General features: G+C 59.5%; 1 protein-coding gene and 1 pseudogene across 2 annotated transcripts in view; one reads left to right on the top strand and one right to left on the bottom strand.

Annotated features, from left to right (window-relative positions):
* The window catches only part of ELP4 (elongator acetyltransferase complex subunit 4), a 34,240-nt gene extending 11,210 nt beyond the window's left edge, over positions 1-23,030 (top strand). Inside the window, exons 5-11 of one of the 2 annotated variants that reach the window (XR_012945246.1) lie at positions 416-558; positions 881-968; positions 1,396-1,632; positions 5,596-5,707; positions 6,262-6,368; positions 11,053-11,363; positions 18,735-23,030. Coding sequence is in view for 1 of the 2 variants with exons in the window: in XM_076069507.1 (XP_075925622.1) it covers positions 416-558; positions 881-968; positions 1,396-1,632; positions 5,596-5,707; positions 6,262-6,368; positions 18,735-18,836 (789 nt within the window). In the remaining variant the exon portion in view is untranslated. The remainder of the gene's footprint in view (positions 1-415; positions 559-880; positions 969-1,395; positions 1,633-5,595; positions 5,708-6,261; positions 6,369-11,052; positions 11,364-18,734) is intronic. The other variant, XM_076069507.1, reaches the window with a different exon arrangement.
* Positions 23,031-23,098: 68 nt separating this feature from the next.
* Positions 23,099-26,244, bottom strand: part of LOC116945447 (paired box protein Pax-6-like) — a 44,595-nt pseudogene continuing 41,449 nt past the window's right edge.

Below are 26,244 nucleotides of genomic sequence, written 5' to 3' on the forward strand. Positions count from 1 at the left end.
TGTATCGCATCTGAAGAGGGTTGTGTAAAACAGCAGTGTGTATCGCATCTGAAGAGGGTTGTGTAAAACAGCAGTGTGTATCACATCTGAAGAGGGTTGTGTAAAACAGCAGTGTGTATCGCATCTGAAGAGGGATGTGTAAAACAGCAGTGTGTATCGCATCTGAAGAGGGATGTGTAAAAACAGCAGTGTGTATCGCATCTGAAGAGGGTTGTGTAAAACAGCAGTGTGTATCGCATCTGAAGAGGGATGTGTAAAACAGCAGTGTGTATCGCATCTGAAGAGGGATGTGTAAAAACAGCAGTGCGTGTCGCATCTGAAGAGGAGCGATATGTGGGCATGCCGCACTGGGCGAGGGCGGTCAAGTGGTCGGGGTGGATCTGCTACGTTGCGCTGCGCCCTTCCGTTGACGCAGACTGCGCTGGCTGCGGGCGCCGCTCTGGGCCAGAGCTTTGACCTTTCACGCACCATGGGGGCGGAGGTCCGAGCTACGGCACGCGTGCACACCTTCCACCTGCCCGCTCACCCGCCGCTCACCCACACCGCTACCCCCCACGGGTGAGACACTCACAGACAGCACTGGTATCGGACGTCACTTGACTTGCGCGAGGTTGCTGTTGTTGTAGTTGAAGCCTGGGGAGAAGAGACGATGATGGGAGGAGAGGGGATTCCAAAGTGCATCACTGCAGTGTGTATGGATAGTTGCGTATGTTGTTGCGTGTCGACACGCGCGTGGTTGCGTGTTGACACGTGTGGTTGCGTGTTGACACGTGTGTGGTTGCGTGTTGACACGCGTGTGGTTGCGTGTTGACACGCGTGTGGTTGCGTGTTGACACGTGCGTGGTTGCGTGTTGACACGTGTGGTTGCGTGTGGCGGCAGGGTGGATGCGGTGCCCGGGTACTCCGCTCTGCTCCGCTCGCTGGCGCGCGTCACCCAGGACCCCGCGTATGACCTCTCACCCCCACAGGTGTGCGCCCTTGATGGTCTGCGTCGCCACTCTGACCCGTGATCTATCTACAGCTGGATGGTGCAGGCCTCCCCACGCCATGTTTCAACGTTCTGCCCTTACCGCTGACAACACCACCACCACCACCATCCACAACCATCACCATCTCCACCCACAACCATCACCATCTCCACCACCATCTCCACCACCATCTCCACCACCACTACCACAGCCACCACTATCGCTACCGCCACCATCACCAACACCACAACCACCAAAACCATCACCGCCGCCACTACGCTATGTCGGTGGTGGGGATTGTTTGACCATACTTCACCGTGGTGTTCACGATGATGATGATGATGATGATACGTGCGTGCGCTTGTGTGTGTTTTTGCTTGTGTGTGTTTTTGCTTGTGTGTGTGTTTTGCCTGCATGCCCCCATTAGCCCCCCACCCCAGCCCCCACCCCCCCGGCCGCCCCCCCCCCGCGCCGCGTGCTGCGTGCGTCACTGCCGTCCCTGGGGGGGGCGGCGTGGGGGGACGATTCAACAAGCGGCCCCCCCCTCTCGCGGGGCCCCCCCCACGGCAACGCGGCGCTGCCCCGCCTCCTCCTGGCGCTCCGCTCGCTCCTCCGCTCCTCGCTGTGTGTGGCGGTCGCCACCGTGCCAGCTCACCTGGGCCAGGTGAGTGGGGGGGGGGGGGGCGGGAGAAGGGGGGAGGGGATGGGGGGGCGAGGGCCATGGTAACGACACGGTACAATTACACAGGTGAGCGAGGGAGAGCGCGGGGAGAGTGCGGGGAGAGCGCGGGGAGAGCGGTCGGGGTGAGAGTACGGAGAGTGTAGGGAGAGAGCGGGGAGAGTAGTCGTGGTGGGTGGGGAGAGACGAGGGAGAGTAGTCGTGGTGGGTGGGGAGAGACGAGGGAGAGTAGTCGTGGTGGGTGGGGAGAGACGAGGGAGAGTAGTGGTGGGTGGGGAGAGACGAGGGAGAGTAGTCGTGGTGGGTGGGGAGAGACGAGGGAGAGTAGTCGTGGTGGGTGGGGAGAGACGAGGGAGAGTAGTCGTGGTGGGTGGGGAGAGACGAGGGAGAGTAGTGGTGGGTGGGGAGAGACGAGGGAGAGTAGTCGTGGTGGGTGGGGAGAGACGAGGGAGAGTAGTCGTGGTGGGTGGGGAGAGACGAGGGAGAGTAGTCTTGGTGGGTGGGGAGAGACGAGGGAGAGTAGTCGTGGTGGGTGGGGAGAGACGAGGGAGAGTAGTCGTGGTGGGTGGGGAGAGACGAGGGAGAGTAGTCGTGGTGGGTGGGGAGAGACGAGGGAGAGTAGTGGTGGGTGGGGAGAGACGAGGGAGAGTAGTCGTGGTGGGTGGGGAGAGACGAGGGAGAGTAGTCTTGGTGGGTGGGGAGAGACGAGGGAGAGTAGTCGTGGTGGGTGGGGAGAGACGAGGGAGAGTAGTCGTGGTGGGTGGGGAGAGACGAGGGAGAGTAGTCGTGGTGGGTGGGGAGAGACGAGGGGAGAGTAGTCGTGGTGGGTGGGGAGAGACGAGGGAGAGTAGTCGTGGTGGGTGGGGAGAGACGAGGGAGAGTAGTCGTGGTGGGTGGGGAGAGACGAGGGAGAGTAGTCGTGGTGGGTGGGGAGAGAGTGGGGAGAGTAGTCGTGGTGGGTGGGGAGAGACGAGGGAGAGTAGTCGTGGTGGGTGGGGAGAGACGAGGGAGAGTAGTGGTGGGTGGGGAGAGACGAGGGAGAGTAGTCGTGGTGGGTGGGGAGAGACGAGGGAGAGTAGTCGTGGTGGGTGGGGAGAGACGAGGGGAGTGTAGTCGTGGTGGGTGGGGAGAGACGAGGGGAGTGTAGTCGTGGTGGGTGGGGAGAGACGAGGGAGAGTAGTCGTGGTGGGTGGGGAGAGACGAGGGAGAGTAGTGGTGGGTGGGGAGAGACGAGGGAGAGTAGTCGTGGTGGGTGGGGAGAGACGAGGGAGAGTAGTCTTGGTGGGTGGGGAGAGACGAGGGAGAGTAGTCGTGGTGGGTGGGGAGAGACGAGGGAGAGTAGTCGTGGTGGGTGGGGAGAGACGAGGGGGAGTAGTCGTGGTGGGTGGGGAGAGACGAGGGAGAGTAGTCGTGGTGGGTGGGGAGAGACGAGGGAGAGTAGTCGTGGTGGGTGGGGAGAGACGAGGGGAGTGTAGTCGTGGTGGGTGGGGAGAGACGAGGGAGAGTAGTCGTGGTGGGTGGGGAGAGACGAGGGGAGTGTAGTCGTGGTGGGTGGGGAGAGACGAGGGGAGTGTAGTCGTGGTGGGTGGGGAGAGACGAGGGAGAGTAGTCGTGGTGGGTGGGGAGAGACGAGGGGAGTGTAGTCGTGGTGGGTGGGGAGAGACGAGGGAGAGTAGTCGTGGTGGGTGGGGAGAGACGAGGGGAGTGTAGTCGTGGTGGGTGGGGAGAGACGAGGGGAGTGTAGTCGTGGTGGGTGGGGAGAGACGAGTGGAGTGTAGTCGTGGTGGGTGGGGAGAGACGAGGGAGAGTAGTCGTGGTGGGTGGGGAGAGACGAGGGAGAGTAGTCGTGGTGGGTGGGGAGAGACGAGGGAGAGTAGTCGTGGTGGGTGGGGAGAGACGAGGGAGAGTAGTCGTGGTGGGTGGGGAGAGACGAGGGAGAGTAGTCGTGGTGGGTGGGGAGAGACGAGGGGAGTAGTCGTGGTGGGTGGGGAGAGACGAGGGGAGTGTAGTCGTGGTGGGTGGGGAGAGACGAGGGAGAGTAGTCGTGGTGGGTGGGGAGAGACGAGGGAGAGTAGTCGTGGTGGGTGGGGAGAGACGAGGGAGAGTAGTCGTGGTGGGTGGGGAGAGACGAGGGAGAGTAGTCGTGGTGGGTGGGGAGAGACGAGGGAGAGTAGTCTTGGTGGGTGGGGAGAGACGAGGGGAGTGTAGTCGTGGTGGGTGGGGAGAGACGAGGGAGTGTAGTCGTGGTGGGTGGGGAGAGACGAGGGAGTGTAGTCGTGGTGGGTGGGGAGAGACGAGGGAGAGTAGTCGTGGTGGGTGGGGAGAGACGAGGGAGAGTAGTAGTGGTGGGTGGGGAGAGACGAGGGGAGTGTAGTCGTGGTGGGTGGGGAGAGACGAGGGGAGTGTAGTCGTGGTGGGTGGGGAGAGACGAGGGAGAGTAGTCGTGGTGGGTGGGGAGAGACGAGGGAGAGTAGTCGTGGTGGGTGGGGAGAGACGAGGGAGAGTAGTCGTGGTGGGTGGGGAGAGACGAGGGAGTAGTCGTGGTGGGTGGGGAGAGACGAGGGGAGTAGTCGTGGTGGGTGGGGAGAGACGAGGGAGTAGTCGTGGTGGGTGGGGAGAGACGAGGGAGAGTAGTGGTGGGTGGGGAGAGACGAGGGAGAGTAGTCGTGGTGGGTGGGGAGAGACGAGGGAGAGTAGTCGTGGTGGGTGGGGAGAGACGAGGGAGAGTAGTGGTGGGTGGGGAGAGACGAGGGAGAGTAGTCGTGGTGGGTGGGGAGAGACGAGGGAGAGTAGTCGTGGTGGGTGGGGAGAGACGAGGGAGAGTAGTCGTGGTGGGTGGGGAGAGACGAGGGAGAGTAGTCGTGGTGGGTGGGGAGAGACGAGGGAGAGTAGTCGTGGTGGGTGGGGAGAGACGAGGGAGAGTAGTCGTGGTGGGTGGGGAGAGACGAGGGGAGTGTAGTCGTGGTGGGTGGGGAGAGAGTGGGGAGAGTAGTCGTGGTGGGTGGGGAGAGACGAGGGAGAGTAGTCGTGGTGGGTGGGGAGAGACGAGGGGAGTGTAGTCGTGGTGGGTGGGGAGAGACGAGGGAGAGTAGTCGTGGTGGGTGGGGAGAGACGAGGGGAGTGTGTTTGCGTGCGATGAGAGAAACAAACATGTGGAGACGCCACCGTCCCTTCGCCCTGTTTGTGTTTCCGCCGCGCGTGAGCGTGAGTGAATGTGTACAAGTGTACAAGTGTTAGTGCGTGCGTGTGTCTGAGCGTACGCGAGCGCTAAGTGTGTGTACTTAACACGCGCCCGTGTCTGCGTGTTCTGCGTCCGCATCATTAACCCCACGACGGGCGCTGCAGCTCGCTCGCTCCGCTCTCGTCTCGTCGCACCGCATGTCCTGCGTACGGTGCGGGGTTGTGTGAAACATCCTTCCGTCCACCCTTCCTCCCATCCTCTCGGTGGGCGCTAACCGCTGCACCACCGCTCCCCACGTGCACACGATCCGATTCCACCGCTCTGGTGGATGTCCTCCCTCCCACTGGACCTCATCACCACCTCCGATGTTCTCTCAATGTCCGTACGTGTGTGTGTATCCATGTGTATATCCGAATGTACGTATATGTGTGTGAGTGTGTTTGGGGAGCGGTGGTGTAGCGGTTAGCGCGCTGCGCTATGAACCCAGCGGCCCGAGTTCGATTCCCGCTTACAGCCAACACCCAGTGATGAGTATTTGAACCGGTCCTGGGCCTTCCCTAGGTCGACTCGGCCTCAAAATAAGTACCGGGTGCGGTGTGTAAACATCGCCATTGGGGAGACAAAGGCGGCCGGGCGTGGTGCTGACTGCCCACCCCCTCGTGTGCCCTGCCGGCCTTCACAGTTGCTCACGAACAGCACTTGCCCCAACAGTCTTTGAAGGCTACATGGGGGATCTTTGTGTTTGTATGTCTGTGCGTGTGGTGCAGGACGACGCATGGCTGCGCCGCGTGGAGCGAGCGAGCGACTCGGTGCTCCGGCTCGAGTCGTTCGCTGGCTCCCCCCGTGGTGACGTCCACCCCCTCTACCGCGAGCACCACGGTGAGAGAACACGTGGGGTTGGGGGGGTGTCCGTGTGTTTGGGGAGTGCGTGACGTTGGTGCCTGTTCGTTTGGGGAGTGGGTGACGTGGGCGCCCGTTCGTTTGGGGAGTGGGTGACGTGGGTGTCCGTGCGTTTGGGGAGTGGGTGACTTGGGTGTCCGTGCGTTTGGGGAGTGGGTGACGTGGGTGTCCGTGCGTTTGGGGAGTGGGTGACTTGGGTGTCCGTGCGTTTGGGGAGTGGGTGACGTGGGTGTCCGTGCGTTTGGGGAGTGGGTGACGTGGGTGTCCGTGCGTTTGGGGAGTGGGTGACGTGGGTGTCCGTGCGTTTGGGGAGTGGGTGACGTTGGTGTCCGTGCGTTTGGGAAGTGCGTGACGTTTGTGCCTGTTCGTTTGGGGAGTGGGTGACGTGGGTGTCCGTGCGTTTGGGGAGTGGGTGACGTGGGTGTCTGTGCGTTTGGGAAGTGCGTGACGTTGGTGCCTGTTCGTTTGGGGAGTGGGTGTCCGTGCGTTTGTGGAGTGGGTGACGTGGGTGTCCGTGCGTTTGGGGAGTGCAGGCCTGCTGCACGTGGTGCGAGCTCCGCGCTTGAACTCGCTCACGACGTCGCTCGTAGACTCCCACGACCTCGCCTTCCGAGTGCGGCGTCGCCGGTTCCTCGTCGAGGTGACGCGCACACACTCGCGCACAAAGACAAATCTCCCCGTGTAGCCTTGACCGACTGTTGGGGCAAGTGCTGTTAGCGAGTAGGACCTATGAAGGCCGGCACAGCACACAGGGAGGTGGGTGGCCAGCGACACGCCGGCCCGACTGCCTTTTGTCCCCACGTCCGATTCAGATATTCGCCTCCGACGTTAACCGTGGACGGGAGTCGAACCCGGGTGGCCGGGTTCACGGTACCGTGCGGCAGCCGCTGCCCTGTGCACCCCGCGGTGTAACAGGCCTCGCCCACAACTTGTCGATCGCCACGGCTAGTCCCTCTCGTGGAGGCCCCGTCCACCAGTAGTGGCGTGAGCGGGCTCTTGCAGGGCTGCACCTTTAGCTTGCTCATCATATGTATACATGCCGACAGATGCATATCCATATCACTATAATATGTATCACGTGAATTAATGTAAATGGTCAAACATCACATTGCAAGACCCTCTTGAAAATGGGTCTTGAGACTCATTGAGGCGTTGCTTTTAATTTGAGTCCTTAATTAGGCAGAGACACAGCCACAGATACAAAGGTCTGGCTGGGCCGCAATAGCAGAGGGGGGCGCGGTGGGGGTGGTGAGGGAGGGGTGAGCGGGGGGGTGAGTGCTGCGTAGAGAAATGTGCCCTAATGAGAGTGAAGAGTCACCCTCCTCCCACACACACCCCACACGCACGAACAAAGGGTCAGCATCTCCCTCTCCCTGCCTCTCCCCTCTCCCTTCCTCTCCCTGCCTCTCCCTTCCTCTCCCTGCCTCTCCCCTCTCGCCACCTTCCCCCGCCTCTCCCCTCTCTCGTTCTTGCCTCATCCTCCTGACAACGAGTCTCAAGACTCGTTGTCAGGCGGGTGCTGCTACGCTGGGATGTTTGCGCCATGAGCAGCAACGGGTCTGGTGGCTTGGTGTGGCCAAGGAAGCGAAGAACATGGAGACAACCCAGCAACACGCTGCTGTATAGGAGGGGCACACCCCCCCATAGCTCGGCTATGCATGAACCTGCTTGCTGTACTGCCACTTCTTGGCCACTCCACAACCCCAAGCCTCCATCACAGCTGTCCCCAGGTGGTCTCCCATCCAAGAGCTGTTGCACAGGCTCAGCGCCTGCTTAGCTTCCGAGATCCAGGCAAGATGGGGTGCATTGTGGGTGGTGCTTGGTCACAGACCTCTCGCCTACCCCCCCCCCCCCCTTCCTCCTCCTCGACCCCCCTTGCTCCCCCTTTTGTGTTCCTGGACGTTCCTTTGTATCCCTCGAGAGGGAGGGTGGTGGTGGGGGGGGATGGTAACGCCTCTGCATGTGTGTGTGGTGAGACTGGGGGTTGGGGCTTGGTTAGGGGGTAGGGTTTGGGGGTGAGACTGGGGTTAGTCAGGGTCTGCTGGGATTAGGGGACACGGACGTTGATGAGTTTATTTAGGGGTCTTAAGACCCCCCTAAAGGGACGCGGGAATTAGTGTTAGCGCACACGAATACAAGGATCCCCCATGGAGCCTTTAACATACTGATGGGACAATAACTGTTAGCGAGCACCTATTAAGGCCGGCACGGGGCACGAGGGGATGTTGTGGCCAGCACCAGTCCCAGCCGCCTTTATCTCCCCAGTGCTGATCTTTACACACAGCATGCACCAGGTACCCATTTAAGGCTGAGTCGACCTAGCGGAGGCCCACAACTGGTTCAGATTTTCACCGCTGATATTGGTCGTGAGCCGGAATCGGAATCGAAACCGGGCCGCCGTGTTTGTGTCTCAGTGCGCGCTAACCGCTGCGCCACCGCTCCCCACGTGATCCGGCAAGCACTCGCACACGATCCGATTTCACCACTCCACTCCGGCGTTCGCGTCGACTGCCACCGATGTTCTCTCAAAGGTTAAAGGTTAAAGCTGCCCTGCTCAGGCGATCGGAGGGGTGAAGCTCATTTGCAGCAATTGCATAAATTCCACATTCCCATGCACAGGGCCGGTATGTCCATAGGATGACCTGTGTGGGGGTATCCCCCTCCAAGCCTCCTCACCTCCCCCCCTTACGGTGCAGGGGAGTGACGAGGAGGAGGGAGGAGAAAGGTCGGGGAGAAGGTGGAGACACAGACAGGGAGACACAGACAGGGAGACGGAGATGGGGTAAGAGGAAATGAGAGACAGACAGGGAGATGGGGAGACGGTGAGACAGGGAGGCAGTAGGAGTGTAAATGTTTGTGCTCTGTAAAGTCCCGAAGGGGAGGTGTAATTGACCCCCTCCCCCTGTGATGAGCTGTGTGCTCACTAAAGTGTTAATTAATTAGCGGGAAGACAAGCGGGGTTAATGGGGCACGGTGTGACCCACACCTCCTCTCCCCGCCCACCACGCACCCGCCCCCTCCACCACCACCACCACAGCCGCTAACACCACCGACAGTACAACCAGCACCACCACTTACACCACCAGCGTTACCAACACCATCACCACCAACACCACCAACATTACCACCAGCACCACAACTAACAGCAATACCAACACCTGCACTATCACCGCTATCACCACACCCACGACTACCACCAAAACCACCAACTCCATCACCGCTATCACCACACCCACGACTACCACCAACACCACCAGCACCATCACCGCTATCACCACACCCACGACCACCACCACCAACACCAGCACTATCACCACACCCACGACCACCACCAACACCACCAACACCACCAGCACCATCACTGCTATCACCACACCCACGACCACCACCAACACCAGCACCATCACCGCTATCACCACACCCACGACCACCACCAACACCACCAACACCAGCACTATCACCACACCCACGACCACCACCAACACCACCAACACCACCATCACTGCTTCACCACACCCACGACCACCACCAACACCACCAACACCAGCACCATCACCGCTATCACCACACCCACGACCACCACCAGCACCATCACCGCTATCACCACACCCACCACCCAACACCACCAACACCACCATCACCTCTATCACCACACCCACGACCACCACCAACACCACCAGCACCATCACCGCTATCACCACACCCACGACCAACACCACCAACACCACCAGCACCATCACCGCTATCACCACACCCACGACCACCACCAACACCACCAGCACCATCACCGCTATCACCACACCCACGACCACCATCAACACCACCAACACCACCGGCACCACCGGCACCATCACCGCTATCACCACACCCACGACCACCACCGGCACCACCGGCACCACCGGCACCATCACCGCTATCACCACACCCACGACCACCACCCCTTGCCCCCAGCACGCCGTCTTTGTTCCCCTTCAAGTGCCGAGGCCATCGCTCACTCGCGCTGTGCCGCTCAACCACTGCCACCATTGTCATTGTTCCCACGCCTGTCTCTTGGAGATACGCCGTCCCCCTGTCCCCCTGTGTCCTTGTGTCTCGCTGTCTCCCTATCCCCCTGTGTCCTTGTGTCCCTGTCTCCCTGTGTCCCTGTCCCCCTGTCTCCCTTTCCTCTCATTTCACCATCATCCACATCACCATAACCATCTCTCTCATCCGTCTCAACAGCAATGCTCCCCTCCACAACTCTCCCTCCTCCCGTCGTGATCTCACCCCCGCCCATCCTGCGACCTCATCACCCCACGGCCCACCCCTCTACCCCCTAACCCCAACCAGGACCCCGACTTATCCCCGTGAGCTCACCCCGTGCAACGGGCGAGTCAATATGGGCAGCGGGCAGAGCGGAGACTCTGGGAGATTACCCTCTGTGGGTGGGGGGGGGGGGTCAGTATGGGGGAGGGGGCGGGGGGGCGGGCGGGCGACACGCTTGATCCCCATGTTTAACCCGGATTTGCAAACCCCCCCCCTCCACCCACCTCATTATTTTAAAACCCTAAACCAGCCCCCCACGCCCAGCCCCCCACGCCCAGCCCCCCACGCCCAGCCCCCCACGCCCAGCCCCCCACGCGTGGCGCTGCTGCTGCTGCGGCTGTGCCGTAATTGGCCAGAGACTGGGGTTGGGGGGCCGCGTCGCCTGGTACGGATTACCGGTCGGCGTGGAGAATTGGGAATTTGTGGCGTGGTGGCGCGGTGGTTGTGGTGGTTGGTGTGCGGTGGTGGTTTCTGGTGGTGGTGGTGGTGATGTCGGAATCAGGAGGAATCCCATGAGCTATGACGCTCTTTTTCGCAGATGTGCAGTAGGGGTGTGTCAGCGTGTGACGTGGTGGTGTGACGTGGTGGTGGTGTGACGGAGTGGTGGTGTGTCACGTTGAGGTGTGTGATGTGTGGTGTGTAACATGGCGGTGTGCGGTGTGACGTGGCGGTGTGACGTGGCGGTGTGACGTGGCGGTGTGTGGTGTGTGACGTGGCGGTGTGACGTGGCGGTGTGACGTGGCGGTGTGTGGTGTGTGACGTGGCGGTGTGACGTGGCGGTGTGACGTGGCGGTGTGTGACTTGGCGGTGTGTGACGTGGCGGTGTGTGACGTGGCGGTGTGTGACGTGGCGGTGTGTGACGTGGCGGTGTGACGTGGCGGTGTGACGTGGCGGTGTGACGTGGCGGTGTGACGTGGCGGTGTGACGTGGCGGTGTGTGGTGTGTGACGTGGCGGTGTGACGTGGCGGTGTGACGTGGCGGTGTGTGGTGTGTACCACGCTGTGATGTCCTCTCTTCAGCGGGTCGCTGGAGCTGACCGCAGCCCGCACACTGCCGTGCTGCGTAGGGGTTAGTGGGGCAGGGGGGGAGGGGTCACGGGGGTGACGAAATAGGGGGAGGAGGGCAAGCCCACAGCCACCCCCTGACTCGTCGTGGACGTCGTGAAGGTCGTGGAGGTCGTGGACGTTGGGGAGGTCGTGGACGACGTGAAGGTCGTGGACGTCGTGGACGTCGGGGACGTCGGGGAGGTCATGGACGTCGTGGACGTCGGGTACCTGCATCGACGTGCACCACCACCACCACCGGCATCCGGACGGCACGCTCGCCAGCGGTGCGAGAACGTAATGGCTCACACGGCGAGCCGATGGCCGCTACGTGCGTGCGTACGTGTGTGTACGTGTGTGTACGTGTGTGTACGTGTGCGTACGTGTGCGGGGAGCGGTAGTGCCGGTGGTTAGCGCACCGCACTACGAACCCGGCCACACAAGTCCTGGGACTCCCCTAGGTCGACTCGGCTTCAAATGAGTACCTGGTGCGGTGTGTAAACATCGGCATTGGTGAGACATCTAAAGTGGACGTGGGGTGCTTGGCCACCCACCCCCTCGTGTGCCGTGCCGGCCTTTATAGGTGCTCGCTAGCAGCACTTACCCCAACAGTCTGTTAAGGATGTATGGGGGATTTTCATGTGTGTTGGTGGCTGTACGCGTGCGTGTCGGTGGCCGTGTGTGTGTGTGTGTGTCGGTGGCCGTGTGTGTGTGGCCATGTGTGTGTGTGTCGGTGGCCGTGTGTGTGTGTCGGTGGCCGTGTGTGTGTGTCGGTGGCCGTGTGTGTGTGTCGGTGGCCGTGTGTGTGTGTGTGTCGGTGGCCGTGTGTGTGTGTCGGTGGCCGTGTGTGTCGGTGGCCGTGTGTGTGTGTGTCGGTGGCCGTGTGTGTGTGTCGGTGGCCGTGTGTGTGTGTCGGTGGCCGTGTGTGTGTGTGTGCGTGTCGGTGGCCGTGTGTGTGTGTCTGTGGCCGTGTGTGTGTGTGCGTGTCGGTGGCCGTGTGTGTGTGTCGGTGGCCGTGTGTGCGTGTGTGTCGGTGGCCGTGTGTGTGTGTCTGTGGCCGTGTGTGTGTGTGTGCGTGTCGGTGGCCGTGTGTGTGTGTCGGTGGCTGCACGTGTGTGTGTCGGTGGCCGTGTGTGTGTGTCGGTGGCTGCACGTGTGTGTGTCGGTGGCCGTGTGTGTGTGTCGGTGGCTGCACGTGTGTGTGTGTCGGTGGCCGTGTGTGTGTGTCGGTGGCCGTGTGTGCGTGCGTGTCGGTGGCCGTGTGTGCGTGTGTGTCGGTGTCTGTGTGTGTGTGTGTCGGTGGCCGTGCGTGCGTTGCCGGGGGCCTCCGCCTGTCACTATCCCACGCCGTGGCCGCCACCGTGTCCCTGATTCGGCATGCGGCGGCTGTCACAGCAAATCGCTCCCCAGCGCAAACGTCCCCCCCCCGCCCCCATCCAAACCATCACCACCACCCAGAGCAACGTCGCCTCTCTCTCTCTCTCGCTCCCACACGCCACCACCGCCCACTCGCGCTCACTACCGCCGTCCGGTGACCATTGACACCACGACCTCCACTTCCAATACCCACCGTCACCATCCAGCAACATCCTCCGCCATCAGCCCTGACCGTCCCCCGCCGCCATCGCCCACCGCCGCGTCACGACCACGACGACCCCGCTCCTGCACGCGAACCGATCCCGTCGCTCCGTCTCGGCGGCGTTCCCTCCTTTGGCTGCCATTCTGCAGTTGTCCTCATCCCCCCCCCCCCCCGCCCGTGCCTTGTCCGCGACGCGTCCGGCCCCAGCGCGGTCCCAGGGTCGCGGCTCCCGCTCCGTCTCCACGTCTTGATTCCCGGCGTGATTCTCTCCACGCTTCCCTGCTCGCTTCTCAGCTTTGGTTTCCGCGTTCTTCCCTGGCGTCCGCGAGTCTCGCTTCCCGTTCCCAGCGTCCCGTCGTTGTCTTCGTCCTCCCACCGTTGCCCCTCCTCCTTTCCGTAAAATTATTTTTTATTGGACCAGGTAAGGCCCACTGAGCCACGTGGTTCTTTTTCAGAAGCCACCTCTGGCTATCACAAACGAACATTTGGCCGCTATCAACGAAATTTATCGTGGCCAAATGTTCTAAACGCGTGGTGTTGATTCTAAATGTGGAGGGAAAAACCGGAGGACTCTGAGAAAAATGACGCGACCACGGGGAGAGAGACGCACAAACTCCAAATATACAGCAGCCGTCGTCAGGGTCGAGATCGAACCCATTCCAAATATACAGCAGGCGTCAGGGTCGGGATTGAACCTACGACCTCCTGTATACCAGGTGAGGGAGTTAACATCTCATAGCCACCGTGGTGATGATGATGGTGAGAGAGGGAGAGACACGCAAACCCCAAATATACAGCAGGCGTCAGGGTCGGGATTGAACTCACGACCTCCTGTATACCAGGCGAGGGAGTTAACATCTCAGCCACAGTGATGATGATGGTGAGAGAGGGAGAGACACGCAAACCCCAAATATACAGCAGGCGTCAGGGTCGGGATTGAACCCACAACCTCCTGTATACCAGGCGAGGGAGTTAACATCTCATAGCCACCGTGGTGATGATGATGGTGAGAGAGGGAGAGACAGGCAAGCTCCAAATATACAGCAGGCGTCAGGGTCGGGATTGAACCCACGACCTGTATACCAGGCGAGGGAGTTAACATCTCCTAGCCACCGTGATGATGATGGTGAGAGAGGGAGAGACAGGCAAACCCCAAATATACAGCAGGCGTCAGGGTCGGGATTGAACCCACGACCTCCTGTATACCAGTCGAGGGAGTTAACATCTCATAGCAACCGTGGTGATGATGGTGAGAGAGGGAGAGACACGCAAACCCCAAATATACAGCAGGCGTCAGGGTCGGGATTGAACCCACGACCTCCTGTATACCAGTCGAGGGAGTTAACATCTCCTAGCCACCGTGTTTCAACGCCGTGGTCCCCGGAGCCTCCCCGGCTCGCGCGTCGTGATCTCCGCCCCCGTCGTGATCTCCGCCCCCGTCGTGAACTCCGCCCCCGTCGTGAACTCCGCCCCCGTCGTGAACTCCGCCCCCGTCGTGAACTCCGCCCCCGTCGTGAACTCCGCCCCCGTCGTGAACTCCGCCCCCGTCGTGAACTCCGCCCCCGTCGTGAACTCCGCCCCCGTCGACCCCGAGCCCCCACGAGAGGGCCGCCCGCTCCATCCCCGCTCCTCCCGGCGCCATCCGCCGCGGCTCCTTCCCATTGGCCGGCTGGAGGTCGGGCACGCTGATTGGGAACATTCCGCCGATTCTCGTGATCCGGTTCAGGCTTTGACAAAGCACTCCGTGGTCCCGCCGCCGCCACCGGGGGGGGCGGGAGCACCCCGAATGTCTCGGCTCCGAGCCCCGCGTCGCTGAGCCGTGCACTCATCGCAGTAATTGATCGGCGGCTGTGTTGGCTGCTGTGTTGGCCGCTGTGTGAAAGTGTGTGTGAGTGATTGTACGAGTGTGTGTGTGTGATTGTACGAGTGTGTGTGTGATTGTACGAGTGTGTGTGTGATTGTACGAGTGTGTGTGATTGTACGAGTGTGTGTGTGATTGTACGAGTGTGTGTGATTGTACGAGTGTGTGTGATTGTACGAGTTTGTGAGTGTGTGTGTGATTGTACGAGTTTGTGAGTGTGTGTGTGATTGTACGAGTGTGTGTGCGAGTGTACGAGTCCGTGTGTGTGTGTGATTGTACGAGTGTGTGTGTGATTGTACGAGTGTGTGTGGGAGTGTACGAGTGTGTGTGTGATTGTACGAGTGTGTGTGTGATTGTACGAGTGAGTGTGTGATTGTACGAGTGTGTGTGTGAGTGTGTGTGTGTGATTGTACGAGTGTGTGAGTGTGTGTGTGTGATTGTACGAGTGTGTGTGTGTGAGTGTGTGATTGTACGAGTGTGTGTGTGTGATTGTACGGGTGCGTGTGTGAGTGTGTGAGTGTGTGTGATTGTACGAGTGTGTGTGTGTGATTGTACGAGTTTGTGAGTGTGTGTGTGATTGTACGAGTGTGTGTGCGAGTGTACGAGTCCGTGTGTGTGTGTGATTGTACGAGTGTGTGTGTGATTGTACGAGTGTGTGTGGGAGTGTACGAGTGTGTGTGTGATTGTACGAGTGTGTGTGTGATTGTACGAGTGAGTGTGTGATTGTACGAGTGTGTGTGTGAGTGTGTGTGTGTGATTGTACGAGTGTGTGAGTGTGTGTGTGTGTGATTGTACGAGTGTGTGTGTGTGAGTGTGTGATTGTACGAGTGTGTGTGTGTGATTGTACGAGTGTGTGTGTGAGAGTGTGTGTGTGTGGTGGGGAGCGATAGTGTAGCGGTTAGCGCACTGCGCTATGAACCCGGCGACACGGGTTCGATTCCCGCTCACGGTCAACACCAGTGACGATTATCTGAACCGGTCCCGGGCCTCCCCTAGGTCGACTCAGTCTCAAATGAGTACCTGGTGCGGTGTGTAAACATTGCCACTAGGGAGACAAAGGCGGTCGGGCGTGGTGCTGGCCACCAACCCCCTCGTGTACCGTTACCGGCCTTCATAGGTGCTCGCTAACAGCACTTGCCCCTACAGTCTGTTAAGGCTATATGGGGGATCTTTTTTATCTTTGTGTGTGTGTGAGAGTGTGAGTGTGTGAGTGTGTGTGTGAGTGTGTGTGTGTGATTGTACGAGTGTGTGTGTGTGATTGTACGAGTGTGTGTGTGATTGTACGAGTGTGTGTGTGTGATTGTGTGTAGAGCGGTAGCGTAGCGGTTAGCGCTTGTGCTATGAACCCGGCCACCCGAGCTCGATTCTCGTGCACGGCCAACACCAGCAACGATTCTCTGAATCGATTCTGGACCTCTCCTAGGTCGACTCAGCCAAAAATGGTGGTGCTGGCCACCCACCCTCCCGTGTGCCGTGCCGGCCTTCATAGGTGCCGCTCGCTACCAACACTTGCCCCAACAGTCTGCTACGGCTCCCTGGAGTGTCTTTGTGTGCACTCGACCCCCCCCACCCACCCCTCCCCTCTGTCCTCTCCGTGTTTGTTTGTCACTAATCCACTTTGTCTCCCAGCAGTTCCCATTAGAGCGCTATTCCCTGACGGCGCCACGCGTTAATATTATTATTATTAGTGATGCTGGTGCTGGTGGGGTGCTTTGCAGCGGTGATACACACGCACAGGCTCGCGCGCGTGCGTGTGTCTGTACGTGTGTCTCTACGTGTGTCTCTACGTGTCTCTCTACGTGTCTCTCTACGTGTGTCTCTACGTGTCTCTCTACGTGTGTCTCTACGTGTGTCTCTACGTGTCTCTCTACGTGTCTCTCTACGTGTGTCTCTACGTGTCTCTCTACGTGTGTCTCTACGTGTGTCTCTACGTGTCTCTCTACGTGTGTCTCTACGTGTGTCTCTACGTGTCTCTCTACGTGTCTCTCTACGTGTGTCTCTACGTGTCTCTCTACGTGTGTCTCTATGTGTGTCTCTACGTGTTTCTCTACGTGTGTCTCTACGTGTCTCTCTACGTGTGTCTCTACGTGTGTCTCTACGTGTGTCTCTACGTGTGTCTCTACGTGTCTCTCTACGTGTGTCTGTACGTGTGTCTCTACGTGTCTCTCTACGTGTCTCTCTACGTGTGTCTCTACGTGTCTCTCTACGTGTCTCTCTACGTGTGTCTCTACGTGTCTCTCTACGTGTGTCTGTACGTGTCTCTCTACGTGTCTCTACGTGTGTCTCTACGTGTCTACGTGTGTCTCTACGTGTCTCTCTACGTGTGTCTCTACGTGTCTCTCTACGTGTCTCTCTACGTGTCTCTCTACGTGTGTCTCTACGTGTGTCTCTACGTGTCTCTCTACGTGTCTCTCTACGTGTGTCTCTACGTGTCTCTCTACGTGTGTCTCTACGTGTGTCTCTACGTGTTTCTCTACGTGTGTCTCTACGTGTCTCTCTACGTGTGTCTCTACGTGTGTCTCTACGTGTGTCTCTACGTGTGTCTCTACGTGTCTCTCTACGTGTGTCTGTACGTGTGTCTCTACGTGTCTCTCTACGTGTCTCTCTACGTGTGTCTCTACGTGTCTCTCTACGTGTCTCTCTACGTGTGTCTCTACGTGTCTCTCTACGTGTGTCTGTACGTGTCTCTCTACGTGTCTCTACGTGTGTCTCTACGTGTCTACGTGTGTCTCTACGTGTCTCTCTATGTGTGTCTCTACGTGTGTCTCTACGTGTCTCTCTACGTGTGTCTCTACGTGTGTCTCTACGTGTCTCTCTACGTGTGTCAGCGTTTTGCATGTGTCTGTGTGTGAGGAGCGGTGACGCAGTGGTTAGCGCACTTCGCTCCAAGCCCAGCGGCCGGAGTTCAGTGTGCGCTCGCCGCCATTAACGGTGGTGAATATTTAAAGCGGTCCCGGGCCTCCCCTAGGTCGACTCGGACTTAAACGAGTACCTGGTGCGGTGTGTAAACGTGAGCACTGGGGAGACAAAGGCGGCCGGGCGTGGTGCTGGCCACCTGCCCCCTCGTGCTCCGTGACGTCCTTCATGCATGCGTGTTAAGCCGTAGGTAGCCAATCACGTTAGTCATAAGTACTGCTCGCTAACAGCACTTGCCCCGACAGCCTGTGTAGGCTACATGGGGGATCTGTGTCTGTTGTGTGTATGTATCTCACCATCCTGCCTGTGTGTCTGCCTGTCTGTCTGCCTGTCTCACTGTCTCTGCTGCTTCTATCCATCGGTAGAATCTGCTTGCCTCTCTGTCCGCTTGCCTTGCCTGTGTTTCTGCCTGCCTGCCACTTTGTACATCTATCTATATACCCCCCATCCGTCTGCACGTGTGTCTGTCTGCCTGGCCATCTGTCTCTCAACCTGTCTGCCTGTCTGTCTGCCCCCACCCCTTCTGCTGCACCTCCTCCTTCTCCACCCTGCCCCCACCCCTTCTGCTGCACCTCCTACTCCACCTTGCCTCCATCCCTTCTGCTGCACCTCCTCCTTCTCCACCCTGCCTCCACCCCTTCTGCTGCACCTCCTCCTTCTCCACCCTGCCTCCACCCCTTCTGCTGCACCTCCTCCTTCTCCACCCTGCCTCCACCCCTTCTGCTGCACCTCCTCCTTCTCCACCCTGCCCCCACCCCTTCTGCTGCACCTCCTACTCCACCTTGCCTCCATCCCTTCTGCTGCACCTCCTCCTTCTCCACCCTGCCTCCACCCCTTCTGCTGCACCTCCTCCTTCTCCACCCTGCCTCCACCCCTTCTGCTGCACCTCCTACTCCACCTTGCCTCCACCCCTTCTGCTGCACATCCTCCTTCTCCACCCTGCCTCCACCCCTTCTGCTGCACCTCCTCCTTCTCCACCCTGCCTCCACCCCTTCTGCTGCACCTCCTACTCCACCTTGCCTCCACCCCTTCTGCTGCACCTCCTCCTTCTCCACCCTGCCTCCACCCCTTCTGCTGCACCTCCTACTCCACCTTGCCTCCACCCCTTCTGCTGCACTTCCTCCTTCTCCACCCTGCCCCCACCCCTTCTGCTGCACCTTCTCCACCCTGCCTCCACCCCTTCTGCTGCACCTCCTACTCCACCTTGCCTCCACCCCTTCTGCTGCACATCCTCCTTCTCCACCCTACCCCTTCTGCTGCACCTCCTCCTCCTCCTCCCCCACCCCTTCTCCACCCCCACAGAAGCTGCATCTGCCCCCGGATCTCTCGGACACCGCGAGCCGCTCTGGACCCAACGCCTCGGCCTGTGGGGGGGCCGCCACAACATCCAGCCTGGATTTCTGACATTGTGGATTCCGGATTCTCAGAAAATGGATTCTGCAACAAGGGATTCTTGGATCATGGAGACTTGATCCCAGATGGGGATTCTCAGATCTCAGATATTGAATCTCAGATTCTGGGATCCTGGATCCTGCATTTTATTTTGGGGGATTTCAGAGCTGTTTACTATTATCTGGAGAACATTTACAGATATAAGGATATGCCACGTGAAGTTGTGCAAGGCTTGCTGCTGATAGGAGGTCATGGGACAGACCCAATTGTTATGGGTTGACTGACTGAGATGACTGGCAGATGCACCACCTGTGCTCTGTACTGTAGCAACTTGCTGCGTTTTAGCCGCCCGGTGCTCTGTTGTTGTGAGCATCGTTCATCTGTCCTCCGCTGTTGTTGGAGGGCGACTGCCTCCAATTGCCCAGTAACATCCTTCACGAGCCTCCTCAGAGGCCGATCTTCAGACCGCTGATACCAATCATTGGCAAGTTCACTCGTCTCCACGTCTTCCTGTGCAAGTTCACTCGGCTCCACATTAGTCCATCTCTTCTCCGGCCCGTGCCACGTGCCCGTTTAGCCCCCTCGATCCGGGCAAACAGAAGCTGCTTGGGCATGCGGTGGGGATTTAACCGGCGACACTCCGTGCGTCAACAGCACGTTCCAGTGAGAGATGCAGCCACGGAAGCTGCTCGCGATCGAGGTGTCATGAGGTGTAACGAGGTGTAACGTGACGCGTGTTTATCTTGTAAAGCGATGATGACGACAACAGCTCGGCGCGTGTACGCATTGGTGCTGGTGAGCTGTGTGTGGTGAGCTTTGAACGGGTGCCAGTGAGCTGTGCGGTCACTCTTAGGCTGACGCACACGCGGACCCACATATACACCCCAATATGCACACACACTCATCCACGTACGCACCTACACACATCAACACCACACAGCACACACTCAGCCACACCACACACCCAGCCACACACACACGCACGCACACACAACTCGCACATTACACAAAGCACACACCCATCCACATTACACCCACACACACGCATGCACACACTGGGCGACTCAGAGAAGCCACAGGGCACGAGGCTGGAGGAAGCCGATGTGGAGTCTTTATTTATTTTCATTATAAACGGTCGGACAGAGCTCGGGGGGGGGGGGGTGACGGGGAGCATGGGGGAGAGGGGGGGGGGTATTTACACGGTGACTCGCGACTGGGGGTCAGATACAAGAGAGGTGTGAGGGGGGGGTAGCAGGATTGAGGACTCCACGGGGGGTGGGGGAGGTCCACGAATCGCAGTCGCTGCTCCACTCAATCCAGCCCGACCCCCCCACCACCTCTACTACGAGGATTGGAATAGCCCAGATCCTGCCTGCGTTGGTGACCATGGCGCGTTTCATTGCGCAGTGCAGCCACAAGCCGGGGGGAGGGAGGGGGGCTGGGGGGGGGGGTCACATCCGAGCGACAAAGTCGCGCAATGAACCCGCTCTCGATCCCGCACGACCGCAACGAATCGCCCTCGGCCGCTTTGTTCGCGTCCGAGCGAGGAGTTGCGCAACGTGGGGCATGAGACGGGGGGCGCCTTCGGGGTCGTGAGGGGCCAATCGGCGTCACGGTGACGGAGGCGTGCGCGGGGTTAGCGGCCCGGGAGAGGCGTGGTGCGACTCGTCTCTCCCGCGTGGGGCGCGAGCAACTCCGTGGACTCGTGTCCGTAGTCCAAGGTCGAGGCGCAGCCCTGAACTGTCTCGCTCAAGCCACTGCTGGCAGAAGGCGACCTCCAGCCACGGAGGAATCCCCAGAGAACCCCCTGTGGAAGATGTTTGGCCTACACTGCCACGCCGGCCAAACGTCTTGGAAGAGGTGGGAGTACAACCACACTCTACCCCGCGTCACGCGACCAGCCAATCGACTGAACGGCCCGCGTACACTTGGGCGCGCTAATCGGTGCATTCGTTACGTCGCGACTGGTACCGGTAACCGGTTTCTGGCTTTCTAAACCGGTAACAGATTCGGAAACCCGAGCGGTTTGCGGGTGATCGTCCGCGTAGGGCCGGTCCCGTTTCATGGCGACGATGCAACTCCCACGCCACTCTGAAGCCCACGAAGCCAAGGGGGAGGAGTGGGGGTGGGGGTTGATTTTCTCTCCGTTCTTGAGTCGCCCACACCTCGAGGCTCCTTGTTGCGTCACAGAGGTTCGCGGTTCGAATGGAGCGGGACACCCTGGTTATCACCCGAACGTGACGACTGCTACCGCCGCCTGCGTCGTCGTCGTCATTTTCAGCAGTAGGCCATTGTGTGACCGTCCTCATGATTCCAGATTTGGCAAATTCGACAATTATCTCGCAAAGTAATTACTCGATTGGGATTATAAATTCAGCCGCAATCATCGCCACCCCACCCGGCAGCAGTAGGGGCGGCGAGTGGGGTCAGGCCTCGGGGGTCCCTCTTGCACAACGAGACTCCGATGCAGCTGACCTCTCCCCTGGCTCCACAGAACCGACTTGCGACCTCGCCTCGAGACGCGACCTTTGCGCGGGGGCCGGGCTGTTTCGTCCGAGCGAGCGTTTTCTGCACGCTGCACCGATGCGTGTACCTTGTAGCTACCCGCAACAGGCTGTACGGACCCTGTCCTGAAATTCACCTGAAGGTTTTGACTCGTTTTGTTTTGGGGCCTTGGGAGTAACGGAGCGATGGTGAGAGATCAGCTCGTGGTGCAGTCGGGTCAGGTGCCGGCCGGGTTTACATCGTGTGACCCCGGCCTTCATCCAGCAGTGGATTGATCACGGCTGATGATGATTTTTGTTTTCAATCGGCCTCATGATTCGTCGGTCTTGCCAACCCGATCCGGCTCCTTGCAATCTACGATCAAAAACACACGTGAAGGCGCAGCCCTGCAATTGCTCGCCCACGCCACTGCCGGCAGATGAGGCCTCCAATAGAGAACGCTGCAGGGAGCCTCTCCAACGCGACCTTATTATCGGAGACGATGATGATGAGTCTTCTTTGGTTCTTTCGGTAAAGTCACGTATTTTATTTTATCAATTTATTATTTTATTCTCATTCTACGTGACTTTACCGAAAGAACCAAAGAAGATGAATCATTGCAGTCACGAAAGCTTTAAATCGAGATGATGATGAGGTCGCGTTGAGATGGCGCGATTTTCATCTCCGGCCGCGAGTTCGACGGCTCGTTGGGTGGGTTGACTCGGCCCACCGCCCCTTGGCTCCCGCGGGCTACTCACACGTGCAGGGGATGCCTCTGCCATGCGAGCCACCCAGTTGGAGGATTTCCCGTCGCATGGCCGTGACACCGACAGCGCAGTTGGGATCGCATTTGGCGGAGGAATTTACGAATTGCAGCCCGATCATCACCACCACCACCACCATCACAGAAGTGATTGAGGAGTTTGTACGGAAGAGTGACCCCGGGTGTTAGCGACTTGAGTTGGAGTCGGGACGAGGGTGGGGCGGGTGAGAGGGAACGCAGGGAGAGATTTTTGTTTTACAATTTTATTTTATCGTTTATGGAAACGGAGCGGGAGTAAGAGGGTCACGGGAGGGAGGGGGGAGGGGGTAATGGATGGATGGGTTCGACTCGAGGGCAGGGTTTGAGTTGTCGTGACCAAGCGAGTAACACGGGACACACACGCACTCGGGACGAATATTAATTAATAATATGAATAATTATAGTAATTACAGATAACCCACACGTTTAACTGCTGTGGAAACGATGATGACGCCATTACGCCACGAGAGACCTCCAATCCCTCCCTCCACGCACCACCAGCCCACTGCACGTGGCATTGCTCGTGCCAATGGCATCTGCCGATGCAGCAGCACGTGTTCAATGCGCCTTGCGTTAACGAGCCCGACTGCTGATGAGACCCGTGAAGTCGAAACCGCTCCGCAGTTTGGGCCAAACAGATCCTGCTGGGGCTGTCTGCGGCCTCAGCCGTGGTAGTGGAGACGGAGCAAGGCGCCTGTCGAGATTGGCTCCCACAGCCACGCACAGCCACGGGTTTCTAACCCTGTGACGGGGTGGTGGCCACGGTGGTGAGTCAAGCGAACGTGCATATTGTTTTAATGATTATAATTTGTCATTGTACCTCGTTGGTTTTGTTGCTGTACAAGTAGCAGTGTACACTTTGTCTCGTCCCAATTAATTGATTCCGCTTCTCTATTTGTGATTAAAAGACCCAGATCAGATGACTGGGGAATTGATTTTTACTTGGGCTGATTGGTAAGTGGGGGTGGAGGGACGGGGGCGGGGTTAATTGCGTGGGGGGTGGGGGGGTCACGTCAGGTCAGTTTGACCCCGACAGGGATTGCGAACCCTGACCCCACAATTGGGTCCGGAGGTGGTCGGGGGTTCAGTGGTTTGGGGGTTCAGGGCGGGTGGGAGGGGTGATCGAGGGGGGGTACCCCCACCCCGCCCCTCCTCCACCCCTTCCTCCTAGCCCCACCGCCCACCGCAGGAGAGAGGAAGCGCGCTACTGTAGACGCGGCCAGTATTGGGGGAGATCCGGGTCAGTACCAGGTACCTGCACGGGAACCGAGACCCCCGGGGAGATGAGCCCTGTAAGGGGGGGGGGAGGAAGCAGGGGGGGGGGAGAGGGGGGGGGGTGATGGGTGTCAGGGGGGGATAAGGGGAGGGGGCGGGCGAGTTTCAGCAAAACATTGCCGGCATATTCCCTACCGCCCACACACCCCCTCGCAACACATCCCACTGGGACAGTGCGTGTTTGCCGTGTGCCAGTGCTGCGTGTGTGTGTGCCAGTGCTGCGTGTGTGCCAGTGTTCACGGCTGTGTGCGCGCGTGCACGTTGCTGTGCTTGTGTGGTCGATTGATTGGCTGTGCGTCCCCGCAAGAAGCCCGTGTCCGGATGTGTGCGCTTGAGCACCCGGGTGCCAGTGCGCGTGTGTGCCGATGAAGCAGTGCGTGCCGATGAAGCAGTGCGTGCCGATGAAGCAGTGCGTGCCGATGAAGCAGTGCGTGCCGATGGAGCAGTGCGTGCCGATGAAGCAGTGCGTGCCGATGAAGCAGTGCGTGCCGATGAAGCAGTGCGTGCCGATGAAGCAGTGCGTGCCGATGAAGCAGTGCGTGCCGATGAAGCAGTGCGTGCCGATGAAGCAGTGCGTGCCGATGAAGCAGTGCGTGCCGATGAAGCAGTGCGTGCCGATGAAGCAGTGCGTGCCGATGAAGCAGTGCGTGCCGATGAACCAGTGCGTGCCGATGAACCAGTGTGTGCCGATGAAACAGTGTGTGCCGATGAAGCAGTGTGTGCCGATTAACCAGTGTGGGCCGATTAACCAGTGTGTGCCGATGAAGCAGTGTGTTCGCGCGTGTATCTCGTGTACCAGTGTGTGAGCGTTCCCGTGCACTGGTATACCTGCTCACCTGTATACCCGTGTACCAGTTTGTCAGTGTACCAGTGTGTCAGTGTGTCAGTGTACCAGTGTGTCAGTGTGTCAGTGTACCAGTTTGTCAGTGTACCAGTGTGTCAGTGTGTCAGTGTACCAGTGTGTCAGTGTGTCAGTGTACCAGTGTGTCAGTGTACCAGTGTACCAGTGTGTCAGTGTACCAGTGTGTCAGTGTACCAGTGTACCAGTGTGTCAGTGTACCAGTGTGTCAGTGTACCAGTGTGTCAGTGTACCAGTGTACCAGTGTGTCAGTGTACCAGTGTGTCAGTGTGCCCGTGTGCCCGTGTGTCAGTGTACCAGTGTGTCAGTGTGTCAATGTACCAGTGTACCAGTGTGTCAGTGTACCAGTGTGTCAATGTACCCGTGTGTCAGTCTGCCAGTGTGTCAGTGTGTCAGTGTACCAATGTGCCCATGTGTCAGTGTGCCAGTGTGTCAGTGTGCCCGTGTGTCAGTGTGCCAGTGTACCTGCGTGCCTGCGTGCCCGTGTGTCAGTGTACCAGTGTGTCAGTGTGCCAGTGTGTCAGTGTACCAGTGTGTCAGTGTACCAGTGTGTCAGTGTACCAGTGTGTCAGTGTACCAGTGTACCCGTGTGCCCGTGTGTCATTGTGCCCGTGTGTCAGTGTGCCAGTGTGTCAGTGTACCAGTGTGTCAGTGTGTCAGTGTGCCAGTGTGTCAGTGTACCAGTGTGTCAGTGTACCAGTGTGTCAGTGTGCCAGTGTGCCCGCGTGCCTGCGTGCCCGCTCACCCGTGGAGGAGGGCCCCGTGCCCATGTGGCCCGCCTGCATGTGTGGCGGCGTGTACGTGTCGTAGGCGCGCGAGGACGAGGGGTTGGAGGGCAGCATGCACGAGTAGGAGGCCGTCTGCGTGCCCACGCCGGGCTGAGCGCGGAGGCGCGCCGCGCGGTCCCAGTCACACACCAGCCGCGCGGCCGTGGCGACGGGTCACGCGGGCACGCACACGGACACAAGCACGCGCACGGACACACGCACGGGCACGCGCACGTGCACGGACACACGCACGGGCACACGCACAGACACGCGCACGGATACGCGCACGCATACGCGCACGGACACGCGCACAGGTACACGCACGGGCACGCGCACGAGCACGCGCATGCGCACGGGCACGCACACGGACACGCGCACGGGGACGCACACGGGCACGCACACGGACACACGCACGGGCACGCGCACGGGCATTCGCACGGGCACGCGCACGGGCACGGACACACGCACGGGTACACGCACGGACACACGCACACACAATCATAGCCTTAACGCGCTCATCATAGTGGACATTCTTATACACATTATCAGTCGTGGGTCTGTGGGTCTCTCGCTCTATCCCTGTGCATCCGTGTCTCTCCCTGCTCCGTGTCTCCTTGTTCCTTCCGCTCCATCTTCCTCTGTCTCCCCCTACCCCGTTTATCTTTGGGTCCCCGTGACTCCCAGTATACCAGTGTCTCCGTGTCCCCCTGCCTGGCCTCGTGTCTCTCTGTGTGTCTCCGTCTCTCCCCGTGTCTCCCAGTATCTCCATGTGTCTCTGTGTGTCTCCCTGCCTGGCCTTGTATCTCTCTGTGTCTCCGTCTCTCCCCGTGTCTCCCCGTGTGTCTCCGTGTGTCTGCGTCTCACCTGCACGGGGAGGTTCCCCGCCATGCTGAAGCTGGGCATGGAGGGTAGAGCCCCGTACGAGCCCCCTAGCATCGAGTCGCTACGGCCCAGCATCGCGCCTTGGGGAGCACGGACGGCAGGGGGGGGGGGCACGGGGGGGGGCACGGCGGGGGGGGGGGGTTCGAGAGATTCACGCGTGGGGCGAAGCCGCGCGTGGCCACGTGGTCACGTGTCTCACGCAGAGCGGGCCGACAATGCGGGGGCGGGCGGGAGGGGGACATCAAAACGAACCGAGGCTGCGATGCCCGTCGTTTCGTAGGACTGGTGCACTATCACACTGGTACACTGGTACACGTACTATCACACTGGTACACTGGTACACGTACTATC

Source organism: Petromyzon marinus, chromosome 24 (assembly GCF_048934315.1).
Source record: "Petromyzon marinus isolate PM22_M1 ecotype Great Lakes invasive population chromosome 24, UKy_Petmar_22M1.pri1.0, whole genome shotgun sequence".
In the NCBI taxonomy this organism is placed as follows: domain Eukaryota; kingdom Metazoa; phylum Chordata; class Hyperoartia; order Petromyzontiformes; family Petromyzontidae; genus Petromyzon; species Petromyzon marinus.